This window comes from Amphiura filiformis, chromosome 14, assembly GCF_039555335.1.
Source record: "Amphiura filiformis chromosome 14, Afil_fr2py, whole genome shotgun sequence".
Taxonomy (NCBI): domain Eukaryota; kingdom Metazoa; phylum Echinodermata; class Ophiuroidea; order Amphilepidida; family Amphiuridae; genus Amphiura; species Amphiura filiformis.
Window position 1 is genome coordinate 22091182 of NC_092641.1, and position 26085 is coordinate 22117266.

General features: G+C 36.5%; 1 protein-coding gene across 1 annotated transcript; it reads right to left on the minus strand.

The window, feature by feature from the left end:
* Positions 1 to 1679: 1679 nt before the first annotated feature.
* On the minus strand, positions 1680 to 18581 carry LOC140169284 (NXPE family member 3-like). Its single transcript, XM_072192540.1, has 4 exons — positions 18423 to 18581; positions 9812 to 10527; positions 2933 to 2982; positions 1680 to 2455 (listed from the first exon to the last, which is right to left on the minus strand). Exons 1-4 carry the CDS (start codon positions 18579 to 18581, stop codon positions 1680 to 1682), a joined length of 1701 nt encoding a protein of 566 aa, XP_072048641.1.
* Positions 18582 to 26085: the final 7504 nt, after the last annotated feature.

Below are 26085 nucleotides of genomic sequence, written 5' to 3' on the forward strand. Positions count from 1 at the left end.
CTATACAATACTATAGATCAAACTGATTTGTACAGCTAAGTAAACAAATTCATTTATTGCACTTAGGCGCGATTCGTCCAAATCAAAATTTCAATAACTACGTCGAGGAGTAAGATTTACCATTACCAATTTTTTGTGGAAATAAAAGACAACCTGAAACATAATCATAAGCATGCAAAAACTCAATTTACTCAAAATTCTCGATTCATCTGCCGAATTCATAACGATATATATTACATAATCAGGGTAGGCCTACTAGGCCTATTATAGCCTATAGCATCATTGATTTATTTCACGACAGATATCATCTAAGGATAATATTTAAAAAATTGAATATTTAGAAAATACCATAGGCAAATTGCAGAAAACCGACTCCCCACTATCATGGTTTTCCCCGCCCCTCCCTATCCATGCAACATAGGATGACTCACGTGCCACGATTTCATAGGTTCGTGGTCATTGTGCATGTGGATTGATACACCAAGTACGCTTGAGTTCATTTTTTCTGCATGGATGTTTTTATTATTAATTTACGCCCCTCTGGAATCAAGCCTTGAAAAATCCATTGTATAACCTTAACAAAAGGCAAGCTTCCTTGACCTACTCAAGGAAAAGAATAAATTAAGTCAACACCATTAACTCGAGTACCAAGTTACTTTTAGTCGTCATACTTTCTCTTATAAATTCGCTAAGGTTGATAAAATATTATTAATGTACCAGATTGAATGTAATATTTAACTTTAACCCGATCAACTTTCGACCCCTGACCCCGTTATCCAGAGTTGCACAACTGTGTTGCAGGAAGATAAAATAATTATAAAGAATTCACAAAAAGCAAAGATCTATCCTTGCAAAAAGTACCTATCTGCTAAATTTAAAGAGTTGGTGGCTCTGAAAAGAGCCGTTCACTGAAGACTGCCCTTGTCCACAGAAAACAAGCAGGCCTCGCCTATCTGCTAAATTTAAAGGTTTGGTGGCTCTGAAAAGAACCAATCGGTCCATGAGTGACCAAACGGTTCCTGGTAAGTCGTATACTTCTATTACAGTATATGCAGTCTTCTCTGTTGACAAGGGGCAGTCTTTTAGTGAACAGCTCTTTTTTCTGAGCCAACAAATCTTTAAATTAGCAGATAGGGGAGGTCTGCTTGTTTTCTGTTGACAGGTTGTAGAGATGCAGAGGGGCACATGCCCTGGGCTCCACCTTAGGGGGGGGGAGAGTTGGCCAATTCAGCATCGATTTTGCGCCTCCTCCAAGTGATGAATTTAAAAGATCAATTTAAAACCGAAATTCACATAACTTCATTATAACCAAAATACTTAATGGTATTTGTGCAAATTTTTGCGCGCTCGGCGAGTAATTGTTTCAAGAATGGGGGAGGGCGCCATTACGTATCCTTGGCCCTGGGCGCTAAAACCCCTAGCTACACCACTCCAGTTTGGCGGTGTGAGTGTGTGCAGGCCAACTCACTGTACAACCCGGGTGCGCACAGTTTAATACTATTCACATCATTACTTGAACAACACATAGATGATCAGGGGTTGCTGGCATAACATTGTGTATGTTAAGTGCATCATGGTTAGGATAGCGAAACGATACATCGTTCTCAATAACATAACGTCCATCAAAAATCTTTGTAGGAGGACTAAGATTTAATTATTCTTGTAGTTAAACGTAAACATCATACATTATCAGGACATATGAAAGACAATAGCATTCCTATTTCTTGCGATATAACCTCTCGTGCCGGATGTATTTCATATCCAGTACGGTGACCTACGGTCATGTCCCATACATCTATTATGGTGACGTCACTAACTCCATATATTATTTTTCTCATCAGTTTATCCAACTCCCAAGCATACCAACTGTCATGATCAAGAGATGTCTTTTCCCTCGTATTTGCTGACTTGATAATGACTCGTGTTCCTGGCTTTCTTGTTTTCAAACGTAAAATAGATTGTTTGATTGCTTCCCAACGGTTTTGATAATAGTTTAAACTTGTTGCCGTAAAATGAGCCCATAATGACAAGACTATGTCGTCACCAGTGTCGCGTATTGCATCTATTAGATTTGGTACATAATATATATCAACTACAGGTGTCCATAAGCTCCTAATAGGATATCCATGATGTCGATAATGTAGTGTTACATTATTCACTTCATTGACTGCTACATGTGGCCCAAATTTGACATTCGTACCTTTCGTTTCATTAAAGGGAAGTACCGCAACTAAATATTCATACCATTGTCGTAATGTGGAGTCACCCCAGAAATGAAGTGTTTTGTTCTGTAAGCATTTCATAGTTTCGGTAGTTTTGAAGACCCTGTTTTTGCACACTAATGAATTCCATTCGTCTTTATAGTAAAAGCCTGCCACGTGGTTTGGTGAGCGAGGTGTGATTCCCAAGTAACAGTCAGGTAAGTCTGTTGTGCATTCTGATTTGGTTTTTTTATCTGTACAAAAAAAGAGGAATACGAACTATGTGCAACATTCTTAATAAATTATATTCCATGTCACCAGGGAGTTTGCAAAAGTGTGCAAACTTTTTGTTGTTGTTTGTTTGTTTTTGTACATATTTAATTATTTGGGTCGATTCAATCAATCAATATATCAATCAATCAATCAATCAATCAACCAATCAATCCAATGAAAATTATATACAATCGTTTCAAATAATGAGTATTAAGATTGCTTTTGATTTTGGTCACTTGGTTTCCTATTATCCTGCCTAAGCTCTTGACAGACGTCATCATCGATATCTTTGTTTTTATCCTCTATCTTCTGACATTCCTTCCTTTTTGCCGCCCCTGCTTTTACCGGGGCGGGGGTCATGCCCCAAACCCCCACATATCAAAAGGTTTGGCTACAAAACGATACTGTTATAAATGCATCTATGCACAATTTCAATGAGCAATGGCCATTTCTCTTACCTTTAGTACGCACTTCTACTGATTCCGTTGTGGATGAGATCAGGTTGGGACTAGAAGGAGTGATACAATAGAGGTATTCATAAGTTAAAAGAAGCGTAATATAATTATGTTGGGAGAAAAATGTAATGATACAAACCACATAATTAGAGAAGGAGAACCGGGACGCCCTATAATGCCACATACAATCGCGCCGGCAGCCATATGGGAGAAAATTGGGGGGTATTCGGGTCCTTGCCGCTGGTGCGCGGAGACGAACGAAAACAATTCTTTGTCTCATCTGAAGCGTCTTGGTATTCGGGTGCAGGGCGCATCACGTGCGCCTCTCAATTGCGTCCTTCATCCATGTCGCGCTTGCATGACAACGAATGCTTCCAGGGCATTCCGAGGGAAACCGAATAACCCCAATTTTTGCTCCATGTCTGTATCAAGATGGCGGTCGAGTACCGATTCTCTATCTTTAATTCCGTCATACAAACATACCTACATAATAATGACACAATTTTGAATTAACGAGCTCGCTTGTGAAATTACGGACGCAAGACAGGACATAGCAGTTTGAATTAAAGACAAATCAAATTAGTGATGTTGGTGTAACAATCATGTTGGTTCGGAAATTATGGCCACAAAAAAGTACAAGTGCTACTTGTTGGTTTTACCTTGTAAAAGGAATGTTTTGTCTGTTTTTACCTAAATTTTAGATGTCATTGTACATATTAAACAATGTTATTTAACTCCGCAAATATATTTTTTTAGCTAATAGAATGTATAGGTTCTATCTATATATAGACCGATGCCGAAATACCTTTCAGCCAAGTTCACTTAAGAGTGCACAACAAAACACACGGTATGAATAAGTTAACAAGGTACAGGATGATTGGACAATGTTTTCCGATATGACAAAATCACTGACAAATCAACATTATCATCGCATCGCATAAAGAATATTGCTATCTAGTAATGTGAATCGACAGGATAGCGGATGAATGTTCAAAATACAGTGCAGTTTGGATAATTTTTCTTTTTTCAACAATGTTACAATACTTTTGGCAAGTGTTCAATAAGCATAACGAATAACAATAAGTTACTGCAACTTGATTACTTGTTTGTACCAAAAGTTCTTGTTATGATGATCCTCTAAACTAAAAAATAGATCCAGATTCCGAAAATTAATGCTCTGCGGAAAAAGTTCAAGTTTTGAAATATTTTCTCAACGTTATCAAGACTTATCTTAATAACTTCTAACCCAATACTAGGCTTGTTTGTACGCATTTTAATGCATTTTTCATGCTGATTCCACATATGTGACCCGGCAGCACAAACGAGCCGTAAATTCCCTAAATTGTATTCTGAGTTATGGTGTAAAATGTGTACGAAGGTCGTATTCATCGGTCACTTAAGCTGGCGCGACATCTGTCTTATTTGGATAGTCACAACACCAATCAATAATCCTATTATTGAAGTGGATAATAAGCTTCTACCTTAGATGGCTATAGAACTTTTAATAGCTCTGATCTTTGTTTGCTTTTGCTAAATCCTTTTCAAGTGGTGGGTTATTTGTATCTAGGTATGCATAACCAACAATTAACAATGAGAGAAATTCTTAAACCTCGTTGACTTGGGGATGATTTGAAATGACCGCCAATTATGACTGTTTGATATTTATTGCCAGCAATATGGAAAAGAGACACACATAGAAACGGAAAAAGCTATAATTTTGTTGAAGGAGCAAAGTTTAACTAACCATAACTCCGCTTCTGGATATCGTTTGAAGTCAAATGATATACCATTTTTAAGTTTATGATGTTTATTTTTTAAACACGAAATAAAACAAAATTGACCGGGGGAGGAATTTACGGCTCATTCGCCGTGGACGGTCACATATGGTCATGAAAATTTACATTTCTGAAATTTTTTATTATTTTTTTATTTGAAACTTGTCGTCTGCAGTCGACACCCGCGTGAAGAGAGTTAAACTTGTTCTCATAGAAATGGTTGCTTTTTTGTTCTCATTGATATGGTTGTGCGCCTTAACAGGCTGCCGCTTAGATGGGCTCCCATTTAGACCTTTTCTAGGTCGAGTTTTGGAGCAAATCTTTAACAGACAGAAGTGTTAACATCACTGACCACATTGGACATCATGAACTGCTGTTGCATTATCATCATCAAATATATTACAGAAAATAAAATTTCATCTTGGTCACCTGTATTTAACTACACTACAGTGTGGACTTTTTTTGCTACAGTCACTGCTGACTACTTTATATTGGGATCAATTCCTAATCTTCTACTTCATATTGGACCAATACCAAATCTTCTTGTTTGTAACTTGATTTCTATTGATTGCACAATGTTGGATCCACTAAAGTTGAGTACTTTATTGACTTTAGTCATACTATGCCCATGCATCACTGAACATCATCATGGAGCTGTTATACATCAAGTGAAATACTATAGTGGAAATGGCAACTTAGCTCTTGATCAGAGCCCTCGCAGTACCTTAGAAGATCCAGAGATCCCCAAGTAAAATAAACCCAAGCAAGTGACTAGTATTAGTAAAGAAAATGTATATAGGCCAATCCATTCTGCAAAAAATTAATACCACTCCATGCATCACCCAGCAGTACATGTATTTGTACAGAGCTTGCCGGAGGCAAGCTTCACTATAGGCAAGTCACCAACAAGTAAAGTAGGAAGATCACTGTCTACCTGAGATATTGGTCTACCCCACACACCAACCGCGAAAGTCCAGTGACCGACGCGCCAGGTCATATGGCATGGTTTTTTCATTTTTTCTTTCAATTGGATGGAAAATAGGTTGGCTTTGGAGCAAAGCTAATGGCAACTTTGTTCATAATAAATATCTTGGTTCCCACATTCACTTTTACCAAAACTGTACAGCTACATTTCAGCTGCAACTACTCATTGCAGGGGACGTTAACCCTAACCCTGGACCAGATAATACTGGTAACTGTGATCCTCTGAAACACAAGTACATTTCTTACAGTCGTGCTCAACTTTCTAGTTTGCAATGTATCATACTGTGTCACTTGATACATGGAAAAACATTCAATCGCTTGGTATCCAGTGTAAACGTACAACGTATCGTGGTGTGAGAGCTGGGTGGCGAAAACAAGTTAAGAAACATACTAACGCTTCCCCACCTGGCAACGTATCTCTGAATCCACCATCCCCTTCCATGCCATCTGTGAATCTCGGTGTTATAAATGCGCAGTCGGTTGGAAGCAAATCGGTTGTTTTAGTGGACCACATCTTAGATCACAAATTTGACTTGGTTGCCATTACAGAAACTTGGCTAAAACCTGATGATTCTACTGCGGATTTCACTCCTGATGGCTACACATTCACCCATATTCCCCGCGTGTCCAAACGTGGTGGGGGAGTGGGTCTTCTGTTTAGATCAAACATGAACATCGCTATTCACAAATTTGACCAATTCAAATCTTTTGAATCAATTCACTGTGAAATTTCAGATATCTCACAATCTCTGCGCCTTGTTATTATTTATCGGCCACAGAAGAAAAGCACAGGCTGTTCATTTAATAACTTCATCAATGATTTCCATACTTTAATGGATTTGTATGTTCTTCATAAATCAAGCCTCATCATCACAGGTGATTTCAATATCCACATGGATGTGCCTGACGATCCTGAAACAATTCAGTTTGTTGATGTTCTTTCCTCTTATGAATTGTTGCAGCACGTTACTGAACCAACTCATTATCTGGGCCACATGTTGGACCTAGTGATCTCAAGAGAGGGTGAATCTATTCTTGCTCATACCAATGTTAAAGAAAGATTTTCTGATCACTTTCTGCTTGCTTGTAAATTGAACATGAATCGCCCTCCTACACTGAAAAAGATTATCACCACCCGCCACTTGAAGGCTATCAACATCACTGACTTCTGTTCTGACTTCTGCAGCTCAGCTTTTTCGACCAACCTGTCCGAGATCACTGATATCTCTCATCTTATTGATCAATACAACAAATCTCTCACTGACATCTTCAATATGCACGCGCCTGCTAAAACTCGCACTGTCATAATTAGACCTTTCTCCCCGTGGTATAATGACGAGATACGCGAGGTAAAGCACAAGAGGCGACAGCTGGAGAAGAAATGGCGTCGCTCGAAGCTGGAGATTGATAGGCAACTGTATTCTGAACAACGGCAGTTTGTCATCGGTCTCATGTGCAATGCCAAGATCAACTTTTACTCCGTGCTGATAAATGAATCTGCCAACGATCAAAAGCAGGTGTTCAAAACATTTGATAAACTTCGAAGCAAAGACTCACCTATTCCAAAATCGTCTTCTGATGAAGCTCTTGCAAACAGATTCTCGGACTATTTTATAAAGAAAATCAAAACTATTCGCGATTTGTTTCCTACAAATTACTGTTACCTCTACCTGCATAGATGTATCAACGAATATCTGTTTGGATCATTTTACCTTGACAACAGAGGACGAAGTAAGAAAATAATTATGAACTCTCCAAGCAAGTCTTGTTCATTGGACCCTATCCCGACATGGATTGTTAAAGAAGGTATTGACATCTTCCTTCCAGCTCTCACCCACTTGATTAACACTTCCCTGCAGTCTGGCTCTATCCCTGCTGTTTTGAAGGAGGCGCATGTTAGACCTCTCCTTAAGAAGTCGGGTCTCGATCAAGATGATCTGAAAAATTATCGGCCCGTGTCGAACTTCCCTTGAATTTCCAAACTCATTGAAAGAGTTGTCTCAGCAAGAATATCCGATTTTCAGGAAAGAAACCAGCTTCAAGAATGCTATCAATCTGCTTACAAGAAACGTCATAGTGTTGAGACTGCTTTGTTACGTGTCCAGAGTGATATTTTGAGTGCATTGAACAGTGGGGATATCTGTGCTCTTATTTTGTTAGACTTATCTGCAGCATTTGACACTGTTGACTCAGAAATTCTTTTGAAAAGGCTGCATGATTATATTGGCTTTAGTGGCACTGCGTTATCCTGGGCTAAATCATACCTAAGCGATCGTTCTCAGCGTGTTGTCATCGGCAACTCCATGTCGGAGCCATGCACACTTGAATTTGGCTTACCGCAGGGATCGGTGTTGGGGCCGCAGTGGTTTACAATTTACACTCATCCAATTGGTGACATAGTCAGAAGGTACAATCTGCAATTCCATCTTTACGCAGATGACACCCAGATTTATTTTGCTTTTAAACCATCTGAATCTTCTCAAATTATTGCTTGCATTGAAGTTTCTTAAACTTTCTTAAACAGTAAACTTTCTTAAACTCAATGATACCAAAACCGAATTTCTCATCATCGGCTCAAAACATCAGAAATCTAAATCCATCATTAGTAACATTGTCATTGGAGAATCGCAAATTACACCATCTTGTGATGCACGAAATCTGGGTGTCATCTTTGACTCTGACATGTCTCATAAACTGCAAGTTGCGTCCACTCTCAATGAGCCGACTATCATCAAATCCGTAACATCGGCAAGATACGCAAATATCTCACAACAGAAGCAACTCAACTCATTGTTCATTCTCTTGTAATATCTCGCTTGGACACATGTAATTCTCTTTTGTACGGTCTTCCACAATCACAACTTCGTCGTCTGCAATTGGTTCAAAATACTGCCGCTCGTCTCATCACTCTCACAAAGAAACGTTCGCACATCACTCCAATTCTAATTGACTTGCACTGGCTGCCTGTTGAACAACGCATTGAATTTAGGATCCTCACTTTTTTTTTCAAATCACAAAACGGACTTGCACCGTCATATATCGCCGATCTTCTGCATATTTATATACCTGGGTGCACTGGACTTAGTTCAGCCAATCTTCATCTTCTTCAGGAACCACGATCTAGTAACTCTTTTGGCGACCGTTCTTTTGTCATTTGTGCTCCTTAACTTTGGAACAATCTACCAACTCACATTAAAAACTGTAATACTTTGGACTCTTTTAAATCTTTGTTAAAAACACATCTGTTTAATATCGCTTTTGCTGATGACTTGTAGTGTAGAATGTTTTTCTTATTATGGTATGTTGTATATTATCTGTATTTGCTTTGTTCATCATGTTCCCCTTTGTGGTCACATTCCTGTTGCGCAGTGAGCGGCTCTGACGGATACTTGCGAATTATAAATTTCCATATTATTATTATTATTATTGCTATAGATATTACCTTTTCATTCAAAACTATCGACACAAATGTATATCAAAAGGTGTGGAACATAATTATGTGGGCTTGTTTTTGATATTTGATGGTTTATGAAAACTAGTATTAATACAGAAACAAAATAACAAGTATGTAGTATTTTTATGGTATAAGTGACATATGAACATAAGTGACACATAACTCGGCAAACACAAAACGTTTTCGACATTATTCGCAAAAGGTTAGAAAAGATTGTCAGAAAACGTTTAAATGTTGGGTTATATAAAGAGAGTATAAGGGTATAAAACGTTTTCATAAAACATAATAGGTAAATAATTTCATAAAACATTGTTGGAAAACTTACTACAAATTATTCTTACATAATATTATAATAAAATTTTGACCACATGTTAAGAATGTTGTTGCAGTGTGTTTTCAAACAAACCTTTTTAAAACATTTTCATGATCTTCATAAAACCAATTTTAAGAAGTTTAAACTGACTTTCAGCACCAAAATTCACTAACCTTGAATTTTCGATGAGTGACACACATCCTCATCAGAAGAAGTCCTAAGATGTTGTGATGGACTTAAAACCAGGCATTTTTATGTTATAAAGCATTTTTACCACAACTAAACCCCATAATATAATCCGTTTAAAATATTTTAAAAAACGTTTTGTGTTTGCTGGTAAGTGACATAATATTTACCCAGAAAACAGTCGCATTTCTTCCTCACTCATCATTAATCCTGCCAATTTCGTTCCTCTATCATCGGTAACAGCATGCGCGATGTACGAGTCGCACGGCAACCCATCCGGCTTCATACAATACCATGGAAAGCCCGTTACTTTATCCGTAAAATTACAGAACGCTCTATTAACCGGTCTAGGTGTCGGTGGTAAATAAAATTGTTGAGTAATATGACATAGTGTGATTTTTGTAACATTCCGGGATTGAAATTTTCCTTGATAGGCACATCTGGCAGGAAATTTCTCTCGGTTACGTTTTAGGATAGAAACTTCTTCACGAGAATGAACCAAACTCACTGCAATGTCCACCTTACCACTCCAATGCAGCTGAAATCGTGCAGTATAAGTCCCGTTTAGATGATCTATGATTTCATCTGCTGCAGCACTAGCTTGCAGTTTATCTTTAGTGTATAGCCAAATCCAAAAGTAATCCCCGCCCGATAATTTAGGTTCATTCTTAATATTGCGAGCTTCAATGCTGACTTCAAGCGTGCCGCAAAGTTGAAGAGGTTCTTTCGATTTGATATAAAACCGAGAATACCTGTAACTTGTCGGAAAATTATTGCTAATGTTATCTTCGTTGGATGGGTGAGTTGGGTTTAATAAAGGTGCAGTGCATGGAGGCTTCGTGAAATTATTTATCCCTGTATCGAGTGTGCTTCTATTACGATTTGGCTGCTGGTTCCAATTACGACATATCTGTCTTTGTTTAGGATGTACAAGGGGTGAACATAACTGGTACCTTAATTTTATGGCTTACTGTAATACAATGATATATATGACAATTTTAACAGAGCGCCTAGTTATACTTGTCTATATATTATATGATTTACAAAAGATACACATTTTAAAAGTAAGCACAAAGTATTGACCTAAAATATAACATTATAGTTTATAGTTTACAAACTCACAAATACCATATTTATTGCATTATTATATTTAACAAAAATCTCAAATCAGCCACGGCTTCCATTATATACAGGGTGTCCCAGAATGATTTATACCGTGTTTGAACAAAATATCAAAAATATATAGTCAACAGTGTATCTAATTTTAATAAGTGCAATACAATGCCACACATGTCTCCTACTTATTCTGTTACTTTCATGGAAATAGCTTGATTCGTTTTGGCATTACATTGCTATTACTGAAAATGGACGAAAACTGCATGTGTGTAATGGCATCATAACGCATGGATCCTGTATCACCATCGTCCAGCCGGACTGTGCAATATATTGGAGAAATCCTACATTCTTTGATAGGAAATACACCAAATTTGGCATAGATGTAGAGCTTACAATGCTAAATAAGTCTTGGTATGGGATTAAGTGAAACACTTCAATATGACATCAGATATTTAGGTTGAAAAACATACTTTTTATGTGATTTTTACCATAATTTATGTCATTATTACAGAGGATATAACTTCCTCAAGGATCCTCCGCAGTAAATTTTAATCTTCTTTGTTACGTAGCTGTGGGTTTGCCCATATACTGTGGATAATAAATGCATGCTGTGACACTAAGGACGAACCTTCACTATACTTTTATGAAAAATTCATCTCTGCCGGCATTTCAAATGATGAAACTCACATACCTCAATAATTGTCTTCAAAACTGCCGCCAAAGAAAGAATAGTTTAAGGTAACTCAGGCGTAGCAACTCCTTTATTCCATACAATGATTGCTTCGTAACATCATAAATAATCGATAGATATCGACTATTTAGTAGAAGTAAGAACAGGACACAGCAATAATACTGCATAACATTACTTTGTGCTGAACGGTTAGTAATTTTACAGATTTTCAAAATAGGTTGCTTTATCAAAACTTGCAATTTACCATTTTTACGCAATCCTCTCTAACTTCTACTAGAAACGTCCAATTTTTAAAATCTAAAAAATCTGAGAAAGCTAAGTATATGTAGAACTTAAAATGCAAAACAATATGACCATCGTCATACCTTAAAAATTCCATCTTTCTCGGTACAAATCATTCTGGGACACCCTGTATTTGAACAGCAATGAAGCCGGCCATAGGCGCGGCTAGGCGTATCATACCATACATTGCAGTTCAAATGCAACATCATCGTGATCATGACATGCCGTGTGTACGTTGAACACGGCACAGCACATACATCTCGTATGCAGAGAAATCAAATAGCTAGCCGGTCTTTTCAATCCCATCATTTCAACCTATTATTATGATGTAGACACGCATGCACGATGATTGCGGCCTAGTCGAGCCTAGCCTGCATGCCAGTCGGCCTGCTGACTCACCACGTATTAAATGGCACAAAAATACCTCAAATGTTGCACAAAACAATCCATGATGTCAAATTATCACATCCAAAGTGTCGCCATGAACGTCAGCTTCAACTTCTCCAGCCAAAGTTTTTCCATTGATAATCAGATTTCATGTAATCATGAAATTAAACCTTGTTTGATGTGTATTCCCATTGTCACAGCATAACGGTTTTCCGACTTGTCTTCAACGATAAAGCTGCTGATGAGCGCTGAGGTTACAACCTAATAATTAAAGACCGAATTAAAAAGACTAGTTTGCGTCTGACGTCATGACAAAGGCGCGCCGTGATTGGTTGCTGTCCTGCAGGACGGCATACGCAAGCTAGTCTTTTTAATTCGGTCTTCAATTATACAACATATGAGCTTGAAAAAATTCTAATGCATAATTCATGAACTTGATAGACCCACACCATAGTGTCGCTACGTGCTTTCTAGAATCCCTATAGAATAAGATTAATTTTAATGCTAATTTATTGCACTTGCTGAGGAAGCGTGATTACCTTTTTGAACATTTGGAAATGGCGATAGGCGAATTTATGTATGGCGCAGAGAGGTGGGGGATATATATTGGGCTCTCGATATTGGGCGGAAATTAGAGTACTTGTCAGAATATAAATTTGTACAATCGGCCTACATGCCGCGCAATGTGCGGCATTTTAGGTGTCAATTTCAAAGCAAATCTACCTCCTGTGGAGGCAGAAAAAAGCCAGAAAATGGGTATTTTCAAGATGATCAAAGATATAGAAAACCATTCACAATCAATAAATACTCAGCAGGTGTTAAGTTGATATATTAATCTTAACGGATATGAAAGAAAAAGTACAAAATATAATAAACACAAAACTGACAATTGACGTAAGAAAATACTAGAGCCGTTTCTTTTGTATACACAACTACATACAAATACACACCTACACAAGTTTCTTTAGCTTCAATAAAAAATGTGTCACTCACTCTCACACTCCACCCCACTTCATAGCAAAAGGAAACAAAAAAGTAACATATTTTTTATTAAAGTCTTACAATGTTACTTTTCTTTCACTTGTCTTTTTACCAGTAATGTTGCTTGTACCTGTCACTGAATACACCCACTTATGCTGGTTTCATACTACCCTGCCGCTTGCCGCTGAGCGGCGTGGCGCACGCGCATTGCAGACAAATGGACAAAATAAAGGCTTGTCATTGGTTGAAACGCCCTGAAAAGGAAAGTATGACGGGCGCTTTAGTCTAACAATAACTTAAACAATATTGAAATAATGAGAATGTACTATGAATGGAATTACATAGGATGCACACAACTTAACGAAGCACAGTGTCATCGCCCCGATTATGGTTATGTTCCTTAAACTGAGTGTTTACGAATGAGGGCAGCTGTCGTTTTGTTCTGCACATATAAAATCAGAATTTTTGTCATTTTTTTAAATTTTAAAACGCACGGTTGAAGTTCAATACGCTCACTTAAGATTATCAAGTTCTTTCAATACAAGTGCAAGCCTTACAACTGGCTTCTTTTAAAACCAAAAATGACGGGAGATATTCATCATTTTCTTCCCCCGGTATCTAAAGATCTCATCTTCTGAAAATCAATACACGTGTATCGGCTTGCATATAGCAGATACACGTGTATTGATTTAGTTCCCCTGTCTGTACAATATAATTATTTACCAGGCGTAGTCGCTGTAGGAAGACGCCCGATTCTCATTTGCCTGCTAGTTACAAATCAAGGACTTAAAATGACTAGCAATGTTACAGTTTCAATTTGAAAGTATAACTTTCACTTTTTCTACTTGTCTCCTTTATTATTTGCGACGGCGAACCTGGTGAAAATTAAGTTTAATTATATATTTTATTCATCATTTTAATATTCCCCATCCATCCGAATACATTTCCCTATATACACAATGCTGAAAAACTACATGATAATACGACTGGTGTGGGCACTTTCCGCTACATGTACTTAGGTTTGTGTATCCGAGTCAAATGAATAGAGACTTCCTTTATGGTACCATGTTTGCAGAAATTTAGGATTTACTAGGAGCTTTATAGGCAAAGTATTAATATCACTTGCATGTAATTATCCAGTTGCGGAAAATTAATTAATTAATGGTACAAACTTTCAAGGTCAATTTTTGGCGGGGGTTTTCATATTACCCAAAAAAGGTTTGTTGACCTTTTACCTTGGCTAATGTGCATATACAAGTTCATATGACGCGTTAAGTTACATTTTTGAAAACTTTACATTGTTAGAATTATTTTGATATATGACTTGCTATACCTGCATGTAAGTACGTGATATTATGTGTGCATCCATAATATTTGGTGAAATCATTGATACAGGGTGTCCCCCAAAAAAGAGGCCCCTCATTGCGCCCTCTTTCAGAAAAGTTGATCAAGTATATGTTGGTATATAAAGAAGCCTGTACCCGTTAGCTTTAATAAACCGAAAGAATTATTTCAATCGGCTCATAACTTTTGAAGATATGCCCTTTTAAAGAAATGTATCCGTTTTTCACTCTGGTTTGGCTACTTCAAAGATTGAAAAGTGCATATACCATGCATGAATATAAAACATTCCTCGATGATAACTTTATAAAATAACAACTTTATTTTAGGGAATGGGCTTTACAGGTGGGCTTATGGGTTATGGATTTAATTAAGTGTCATTAATTTGGGCGAAATTGATGTGGGATGGGACTTATTTTGCTATACTTGCAATTACTTATGTTTTTCTCGGTTATTTATGCCTTATGTTTTATTATGTTTCTAACTTTCTTACTTTATTGTTTCTTGCTTTCTTTTTGTAGACAACATAAGTCATTTCTCTTTCTGGAATAAAAGGTAGCCCTGAAAAGGGCTGTTTAGTTTGTCTTTGGTTCTTTTGAAGTGAGTTTACTGTGCTGTTCTGCCCTCTACCTGGTTGTCTCCTTGACGAATACAGGTTTAAGCTAGATTCACCGTGACCACCAATATTGCATCTCTTTTTGTACTTCTCTAACTTCACAAAGCCAATTCTTGTACTTGTTTAATTCCACAAAACTAGTTCTACAATTTTCTGTAATTGAGTGTTCTTCTAAGCAAATATAAATGTCTCGGCAACTCATGGCACACATAACGTTTATGTATACCCATACCCATACCCATACCCATGGCCCGTACCCACACTTGGACCCGTACCCGTACTCGAGTCCCAATTTCCGCACCCAAACCCGTACCAGTACCCATGGTTCCGGACCGCACCCGTATCCGTACTCGCACCCTATTTTGGGTTTGGACCCGTGCCCGTACCCGTACTCATGGCTAGGGACCCGTACCCGTGCCCGTACCCATGGCCTGGGACTTGTGCCCGTAACCGTACCCATGGTCTTGGACCCGGACCCGTACTCGTATTCATGACTCGGGACCCATACCCGTAACAGTACTACTCATGGTGGGTTCCAATACTACAAGTATTTTCAATTTGTCCTAAACAGATAAGTATTTACTCTGTGTTAGAATGCCTCTATATAAATATAAAAGCTCTTTCTTAATAAGAGAGTCAAATCAAGGAATGTTGCAGTTTACGTATGTCTTTACTGGTTATTTCCTCTTTGTTTGGACGCCTCTTTTAATTTAAGTATAGATCATAATAACAAGAGAGTAAAATCAAGGACTTGAAACGACCCGATGTTACAGTTTCAGTTTGTCCTAAACAGACAAGTATTTAGTACTCTGTGTTTGAACACCTCTAAAAAGCACAATAGCCCTTTCCTAACAAGATAGTAAAATCAAGGACATGAAACAACCTATTATAACAATTTAATGTAATGCTAAACAAACAAGTGTAATTATTCCGTGTTTCAACGCCTCTGTAAGTATAGACCTTACCTTTGGTAAATGAGAGAGCAGAATTACAAGCCCAATGACACACATACATGTTAGGTAGAAAATCCTTTGTAGTCCATGTGCACTGCATAGGCTCTTGTTTTACCACCATTCGACGATTTACCATGAATTACACAGTGTCCATATTGGCTGGATTTGGAGGCTTTCATGATGACATACCATGAACAAAATTACAATCAATCAATCAATCAATCAATCAATCAATCAATCACAAATCAATCAACAAAAGCTACACACACCCACATCCTTAGACACACGACCATGTCGTTATGGTTTTGGGTGAAACTGTCATTTCATCTTATTATTGATATACAGATTCAGACTTTTATCGAGCTTTACCAATACCAATATACATTTATAGTATAATCAACAGTTAGTGTGTTCTTGAAACCACGGAAGTACTAGAGATGAAACTGCTGAATTAGATTGTACCTTGACCGCAAATAATAGTTTTAGATAATGCATAGTGTTATGGTCACTAAAATGACCCAAGGCCAAAATCACCTTCTTCCGAGTTCAATCAACAGCAAACACGCAAACACACTGTTTATCATATATATAGAATAAATTATTATTTATTAATTAGTGCAGTATGTCTGTCAATCAAACAACAATACAAAATCATACAAAAGCAATCGTAATTTTACTACAAAGAATTTCTTTAGCTTTACTAAGCAAACACGAAAATGTTTTAAAAACGATTTAAACAAGTTATATTTTGGATGTTGATGTAAAAACATTTGAATAACATTAAATGTCGGGTTATATAAGGGTCTCGAAAACATTTGAAAACGTTTTGTATGAAAACACACTGCAACAATATTTTTAAAATGTTTTCAAAATATTATTGTAAACTATATTTTGCAAACATTTTTGGCCAAATATTTTGTCAACGCTTTAAAATAACATTATGTTAAAACATTTGCACTTGCAGTATGTAATCAAAAAATGTTTTTTAATGTTATGAAAAAGTTTTACACCTTTTTATATACCCTTTATATAACCCAACATTTGCACTTGCAGTATGTAATCAAAAAATGTTTTTTAATGTTATGAAAAAGTTTTACACCTTTTTATATACCCTTTATATAACCCGACATTTAAACCTTTTCTGACAAACCTTTTTTTAACCTTTTGCGAATGATGTCGAAAACGTTTTGTGTTTGCTGGGTATCAGGACACATACATGAAAGTGACTTTTAGGTGGAATGATGATAACAATTTGAACGTTGAAGATAATTGGACTTACGGTCTTCTTGCGCTCAGGTCTTCACATGCTCAGTAACAAACACACCACTACACCAAGTTAAAGGATATATCTCTCTATGCATAAATAGAACTCTGGATTCTTATTCAATGGGTGCGTCTTGTAAAGAATTCACGTAATTTGATTGGTTTTCTGGTGTATAATATCCCACAATAGTTGATAGTGATATTAGTCAGGGCGCGCGCCGCCACGCAACGGCGGCACGCTTGTTGCTCCTCAATGATCGCGCGATAATGCGTTCGTGTAATACACGTGCGAGAACTATAACGCGATTCGGCGGCTTAGATGTTCGTGATGGTTTCGTTCATTTAAAACAACGGGGATGTCCTCACAAAAGTAACTTTATTTTTTTTCTGAAAAAGGCAGTTTTTCTCGCAAAAATTACATTAAAACTGAATAAGAATGAGAATAAAAGATAGGATTTTGTCTTTTGCCTATCCAATATCGTGTCATAATGGATGGGCTGGCCAAAATTTTGAGTAGTCAAATGTTACGTTAAGGGATCTGGAATGAGCGTTTTGAGCGTTTCGACAGTATTTTTTGTGGGACATGAGAGCACATCAGACATATCGAATTTTATGACAAAATATTAAAATTTAATATTTTTCACATTTTTGATATATAACAGTCCTCGAAGTAATTTTTTTATAAATCTAATGATATATTCTTAAAGTGTATGTAGCTGGGAGGAAAAGCCGACGATCAATTGAAAATGTTGACCTTTCATATTGAAGATATGGATTTTTTCCCAAAAATACCTTTTTTTTTGTGGTGTTTTGGGAAAAAATCCATATCTTCAATACGAAAGGTCAAAATTTTCAATTGATCGTCGGCTTTTCATCCCACCTACATACACTTTAAGTATAAATCATCAGATTTATAAAGTTTACTTCGAGTACTGTTAAATATCAAAAATATCAATTTTAATCATTTGCCATAAAATGTGTATTACATTGCGAATTTCAAAAATCAAAAATTATTATTTGATATCAGAAGGACATTCTTCGTATTCAGAATGCAATTCGACATGTCTGATGTGCTCTAATGTCCCACAGTAAATACTGTCCAAACGTTCATACCCCCATCCCTTAATGTAACCACAAATGTTTCAACTGACCTTATGCTCCCCTTTCATGTGACGTTTTGATGACCTAAGTCTATCTTTCTGCTTCCATCCCCAGCTATTTGTCATCCAATCATTCACAATGCGCTTGGGAATCATATTCCTGATCACATTAGGTACAGTAAGAACATCTCCTGTTGAAATTTCCCTCATTTGAGGGAATTGAATTGAATTGAATTGAATTGAAAGCTTGAGAAACTTTTCACTAAATGGCAAATCTTGAATTAGATGTGCATGCACTGGTAATAAAGTCGAGGAAATGATCTAGCTGAGATTGATCCGCTCTCATTCTGGTGTAAGATATATTTGGAAATATTGCGCCTCTTCCACGGAGTAGCGTATGGTGACGAGCTATGTTACATCTGTACATTGGCAAACCAGGAATGAATTGAAGTAGGTCTTTGTAAGTACCTCGTCAGCCATGATGGATAGTATTTGCCTTCTTGTTGACCAGTGCATTCAGATAACATTCTGCAAGACAAGTGCTTCCACGAGTTCTCTGTCTTTGGGTGTTATAGGGTTACGATCGTCTAAACTGCGTGCAAACACTGCGTTCCACAGGCTATCTACATCCTCTGGAGCCTTTGCTATAACCTCCAAAACACCAGAAATAGCTGGCTTCGCTTTCCGAATATGTTCCCGCTGTGTTCTTTCCTTAGATAAGTCCCAAGTTTTTCGCATAGTGCTCACTTCCTCTTTCCCAGAAGCTTGGAGAAAGTTGTTTAGAAGTTTTCTCTTCACCTGCAAGCTTGGAGTGTCTGCTTCAGATTGTTCATTTCCTGTTGCTACTTAGAAATCACCATTATTACCTTCTGTAGAGGAAGAGTCAACATACGCTTAAGACCCACTATTGTGTCTCTCCACTATGTGCCGATTAAGTAACATATTGCTCAGTAACTTGTTTCATTTTGGAGATAGTTTAGTGAATGCTGTTACTTCTCTTCAATTTGTAAAGTTCAAACACGTCCAGTTTCCACCCAAATTTATTGCCATGCCTCATTCTACCATCTACAGTTCTCTTAAGTTATAAACACGTGTCTTCACTACAATTTAAAAAGCCCGCTTTTTGCGTTATTTCCAGTGTCTGTAGCCTATTAATGTTATGCTATAAAAATGCTAAATGCTGTTATGCACAGTGCCGATACCTTCAAGGCAGAAATCACTATGATGGTTGATCAAATCCACTTGTTCTTAGCCACGCATTTTGTTCCGACCTGTTTAATAGTTTTGAGATGCATAATGGGCCGAGGCACATCCGACTATTAAAGGCTATTGACATTAGCCCGGTGACTGACCTCTGTACATCTCAGTGAGCCTGGTACGTCATCTGCATTAGACTGCCTCCACCAGTGATCCACATTGCGCTTGTAACGTGATATGTACGAAAGAGGGCAGTAGTCATTTTTTTCTATTCTGCACATGTAAAATCTGAATTTTTTTTTTCAGTTTTTGATTTCAAAACGCACGGTTGTTTGTCAATATGCTCGCTAGCGACTATCATTTTATTTCAACACATAATTTTTTTCAAGTGCAAGCCTTTCTGCTTTAGAAAGCAAAAATTACGGGAGATATTCATCATTTTCTACCCCGGCATGTCAAATCGCGCATAGCACACACACGTGTATCGATCCCCTAATTCGCTGTCGTAGTGCACGTTAGTTGGTTTAAGCCTGGGCTCATACACCTGTTCCGAATTTCGATATGCCATAGGCTTTGTGTTGTGATCATTTCGACCAGTGGTTCGTAACAAACAAAGCGTGAGCCAGTTGACCTAGCAACGCTCATATTCTAACGTGCACCACGACAGCGAATAATATGTGTATCTTTTACAGAACATAATCCAATCGATAATATTATATTTGGTTATTATAGTCGTGTTCACACAGTCGGATGTAAGTGAGTTATTACCGGTAATAAGCGACTTATAACCGGTATTAGTGACTTATTACCGGTATTAAGTGACTTAAATCCGACTGTGTGAACACAACTTATATTACTTTGATATACTGTCTATACTATAGTGATTGGAGTCCACGTGTATAATATACAGTAAGCCAAAAAATTAAGGTATCAGTTTATGTGTTTACCCACTGTATATTCTAAACAAAGACAGATATGTCATAATTGGAACCAGCAGCCAACAGCTGCATCTTTTAGCTCGAATTTAAGACATCCTTTTTTGAAATTGTTCTAGAAATAAAAACACGACGATCAAAATACCCAAGGAAGATGCCAATTTAAAAGTTGCAGTTTGCTTCATTACAAGCCATATTGATTTGTAAAGCGTTTGCTAACAACATGAACATGAGAACTAGCGCCGTGCTTCCATTGATTAGCACATTATAACTAGCGTCGTACTTCATTGATTAGAACACAAAAGTGCCACTTTTGATTTCGTTTCTTCATTAGGTTTTAGATCATCGTTTCTTTAATTCTCAACTATATACCAATTTCAACAAATAAGGTCTCAAATCAGAGCTAAAGAGTACAGGTATTGGCTGTTTGTTTTAATTTTTACATACTTGTCTTTATTTAGGGTATACAGGGGTGAACACAACTGGTACCTTAATTTTTTAGCTTACTGTAGATGGGAAAAATGACAGTATACTTATTACTTCATAGTAAATTGTAATTTCGGCATATTGGCGAATACAAGATAACTACAAACCGTCACCATACCATCCTGTCGAGTGCCCTACCCCGGATGTCCTACCAGATTAGCTGAGCGCAGTTAGCCACCAAGGCAAACATACTTAATATGGCTACCCCTTCTACGGTTAGTATAAATAAGGGGATAGTTTATTCTAGTCTTCAAATGTCGAAATATTTGTAGTATCGAAAGGATCGCAAGCCTCACAGGGAAAGGTTTCTATACAAAAACGATTCTCATATAAACCATCATGTGCACAGTTTCCACCTCGATACTCCTGAGCACACATTTTCGTCCAAGAACTTCCAAGCAGAGAACAACAAACAGTGGATTGTCTCCACACAGTCTTTGATTGCACTACACGATTGAGCGCATAGCAATGTAAGAGCTGTGGAGTTTCTAGCTGAAAATTGGCCTCTTTGATTGGTTTTTGTCAAAACCTCAATTGTTCCCTTCATCCAATCATAATTATTTTATATCAAATGAAAGCTAACACTTCCCCCTAAAAACACTTTTTGGTCACTAGGTCAACAGATAACGCAACTCAATGTTAAAGCAAGGCGAATGTGGAAAATCTGTTGACAACTACCTATCCAAGCACGTTTTTGACCAAAATGAAGGTTTTAAAAGTCAAAGTGTTCCTTACAATATTTTTCAAATTTTATGTCATTAAATGAAAAAAAAACCACTTATATTGTCCATATACTAGCGTCACTAAAATGAGCAATTGCCAATTCCCTTTAAATTGCAAATCTTGTGCAAAATGTTACTATTTTCGCCTGTTTTGTCATACGGTTGTAAATTCAATGAACTATGACTCTGCTAAAGAGCACTTACAAATTGATATGACTTAGGCTACCTGACCTACATACCTCATCCATGTTCTTGCTTAAGTTTCGTGGCTTACAACTAACAGATTAATTGTTTATAAATGCACTCTATATTTGTAATCGTGTTTAATTTGTTCCATTGGAGATTAGTATTACGCATTAAATGGACTCCCTTGGGTTTTAATATAAGAACGAATAAATAAATCTACACTGACCAGTATTTTTGTTTCAGAAGAACTTAATATTAAAGTGGTCTCCGTTTATATCTGTACTCCCATGTGTCTCAAAATTATTTAAAGACATATAAAAAATTATTTCAACAGATACAAAGCTAATTAAATCTATAAATGTTATATATGTTTTGCCCTGACCAATTAACATGTCAATAGTGGTACTGATAGACAAAGTTTGCAATGAAGTAGAAAAAGAAAATACAAATGGACTATGTTTAATACCGTAGGCAATGAAATATTATTCTAAGTAAGCTGGAATATCACGGCTTCAGGAAACTGTACTACAATTGTTTAGTCAATAGAGCTGCCGGAACAGTTCCGTCAAAATCTTCTATGGAACGATACTTTAAGTTAATACCAACAGAATACGAAGAAATTCCAGAATATCTAAATGGAACATTACGGCAACTTTGCCGATCATACTTTTAAATTAATAGCACATGTTGTTTACATTGTGACAGGAGTTTTCTATTTTCCTTTTTTCTGTTATATCGTCCATGAAGAGTGACATGTCCCACAAAAAATACCGTGCAAACGTTGTTACCAGTAGCCCATGAGGAGTGACAACAGGCCAAGAGCTTATAAATGCTTATATAGGCACCTACCCAGCAAACACAAAACGTTTTCGACATCATTCGCAAAAGGTTTTAAAAGGTTGTCAGAAAACGTTTAAATGTCGGGTTATATAAAGGGTATATTAAGAGTATAAAACGTTTTCATAACCTTAAAAACATTTTTTATAATCTACTGCTCAGCAAACAAAAATGTTTTACAGAAAACGGTTAAATGTCGGGTTATATAAAGGGTATAAATTTCAATAACCTTTATATAACCCGACATTTAAATGTTATTAAAAGGTTTTGAAAAAAACATTTTAAGAACATTTCTGTGTTTCCTGGTTTCAAATATTTTAACATAATGTTATTTAAGTATTGACACAATATTTGGCAAAAATGTTTGCAAAAATAGTTTACAATAACATTTTTTGAAAACATTTAAAAAATATTGCTGTAGTGTGTTTTCATACAAAACGTTTTAAAACGTTATCATGACCTTTATATAACCCGACATTTTAATGTTATTAAAACGTTTTTACCTAAACCAAAAGCCAAAATATAACTTATTTAAAACGTTTTTAAAACGTTTTTGTGTTTGCTGGGTAGGCACTATAAACGACAACCGCATTGGCCAATCCGTGGTTCACAACGGCTTAGAAACAACAAGAGTGAAGGGGGTACAGTAAAGCATCAGACAAGAGCAATACAATAAGATGCTTTGATAATTTTAGAGCTACATGAGATGAGCCGTGAGATGTGCTCTGAACTGAACTTAATTTAAGAGAATATAAGGTGAAATTAAACCTGATTTTTATGCTTGCTTTTTATTAAGGAAGACATTTTAATTTAAAAACTCTAAAATCTATTATCTGTAGTGTAACAGTAGTAGAATTTATATTTAATTTCGTAGCTTCGTAGTATGTTCTCTGAACTGGACTCAATTTCTAATATTAAAAGAAATACAACATTTCCGACAAGTCAATTATAGTTGTTCTTTAAGGGCTGTGGTAACATCGTTTGCACAGTATTTCTGTGGGATTGGGCGTGAGACCACATCAGATCGAATATTGTATTCTGAATAAGAGGAATGTCCTGTTGATATCAAATAATTGATTTTTTGAAATTGGCAAAAATTTATATATTTTTTCTAAATTTTTCATATTTAACAGTCTTCGAAGTAAAGTTTATAAATCTAATAATATGTACTTAAAATGTATGTTGGGAGGAAAAGCCGATGATCATTTAAAAAAATTGACATTTCGTATTGCAGGGCCTCAATTTTTAGGTGTTTTTTTTGGGGGGGGAAGCTAGATCTTCAATACGAAAGACCAACATTTTGAAATGATCGTCGGCTATTCCTCCCAGCTACACACACTTTAAGTAAATATCATTAGATTTGTAGATTTTACTTTGAGGACTGTTAAATGTCAAAAATATCAATTTTTAATAATGTGCTATAAGAATTTGTATTGTATCGCGAATTTCAAAAAATCTAAATTATTTGATATCAGAAGGACATTTTTCGTATTCAAAATGTAATTCGATATATCTGATGTGCTCTCATGTCCCACAAAAATAATGTGCAAACGTTCCTATCAGAGCCCTTAATACAGTGATGGTAAAATTTCCTGACGAATGCTCTCATCTCTCATTAAGCAATTTCCTTTCAGCGTTTTAATGGTGTTCTTCGCTTTTATGTTCTTTCACATTGCCTTTCAATTTGATGTTTCGTAGCGTGATGTTATCGTGTAGGCACCGTAATAACCGCAGATGATTCCCAAGAATATCAGCATTCGCCTGACATTTTCAGTTAGAGTGACTTTACTAGAATTGTTTTCTGTAACCTCAAAGTCATTGCGCGATGGAAAATAAATATTTAGTCGTACAATTTGAATTCACTTCGTCTTCATCTTGTAATCATGATGTAAAATATCAAATTATTGCTTTATTGTATAAAAATATTGCAAAAAATGTTATTATGGAGCAAATGCTTGTTTCTTCTTTCATCATTCTGAGTTGTTTGATGTGATCATTTATTAAATTTTCTAACAAAACTTGATAATAATGTTCAATTCTAGACCTGGCTAAATACCAACAACTATTACACAAATATATACATATATTTTTAGCTATATTTAACATAGCTTTTCGTTTCTTTATCCAACTTAATTATCTTTTCCTGCTTTTTTGTGGTAATTTTTATTCCATAAACCGTATATTTGTGTTCGAATTGAAGGCGCTATATACACATATTTTAAATTTAATTTAGCCAAATAATAAGTTATTCCTTACATTTCATGATAAAATGTTTTTTGGTGTTTTTTTTTAAATTTCTTCTTTTGCCTGGGTTACTAATTCAGTGGATGTTTTAAGGTATCCTCTGTTCTTCCATGAGGCCCAGGGGTCTTCCATGAGGCCCAGGGGATGTCCTTGCTATTTGTTAATCTTTTTCTGGAATATTAATGGCACTATTCCAGTGTCTGCACCTTGTAAAGATGAAAACACGATTTAAGAAAAATAGCGCCATCAGTGTTCACTTTTTCTTTAAAATGGCGTCGTTTTACATTCCATCAAACAACCAAGAAGATGTTGAAATGGATAAATATAAATGCCATTATTGGCCTCCTTGCAGTAGCGTAGCCAGCAGAGTGCCCCCCTGACAAAAAATGAAAGAAAAAAGTGCCCCTTTGACAAAAAATGAAAGAGAAAATCAGGAGGGCAAAGGAAAAGAAAAAGGGCAAGGAGCCCCTTTTTTAGCAAAATTCAGGGCCAAAATGGTGTAAAATACAGAAATTTTTCAAGCTACGCGCGCACATTGTAACGATATAGCCATTTTCAGCCGGATAATGGGCGAAAATAATGTAAAATAATTTTTTTTCGCGCTGCGCGCGCACATCATCCCAATAAGGCCTTTTTCGGGAAGCTCGAAGACATATACAGTCTCTATGTATTGTATGATGCAACTGCAATTTTGTTCGTCTGTGCCCCCAAAATTTTATTTTGCCCTCCCTGACCAAGAAAGCTGGCTACGCCCCTGCCTCCTTGACTCATTTCCTATAAGATCAGTGGATTAACATTAGAAGATCTACACTCCAGATTTTTAATTAAATTGTTAAAACGGGCCCACACTCCTTTGAACAGTATTTTAATGACCAGAGAGCACATCAGACATACCAAGGTGCATTCAGAATATGAGAAATGTCCTTCTGATATCAAATAATTGTATTTTGTTTTTTTAATTCGAGATACATTTCAAATTGTATGGCAAATTATTGGAACTTGACATTTTTGACAATCAACAGCCTTCGCAGTCGGAAAAATTAAACTCCTTTGGTACACGAGTAGGAAGAATTCCCGAATGGTTTTACTATATACCACGATTGCTTT

Bases quoted from the DNA above. Each gene is read 5' to 3' on its own strand.
- LOC140169284 (XM_072192540.1), bottom strand. From the start codon at position 18,581: ATGAGGGAAATTTCAACAGGAGATGTTCTTACTGTACCTAATGTGATC. The intron at 2,983-9,811 runs GTAAATATTATG...CACTCCTTCTAG, and splicing joins GAAATGCGACTGTTTTCTGG to TCCCAACCTGATCTCATCCA. The intron at 2,456-2,932 runs GTAAGAGAAATG...TTTTTTGTACAG, and splicing joins AGTAGAAGTGCGTACTAAAG to ATAAAAAAACCAAATCAGAA.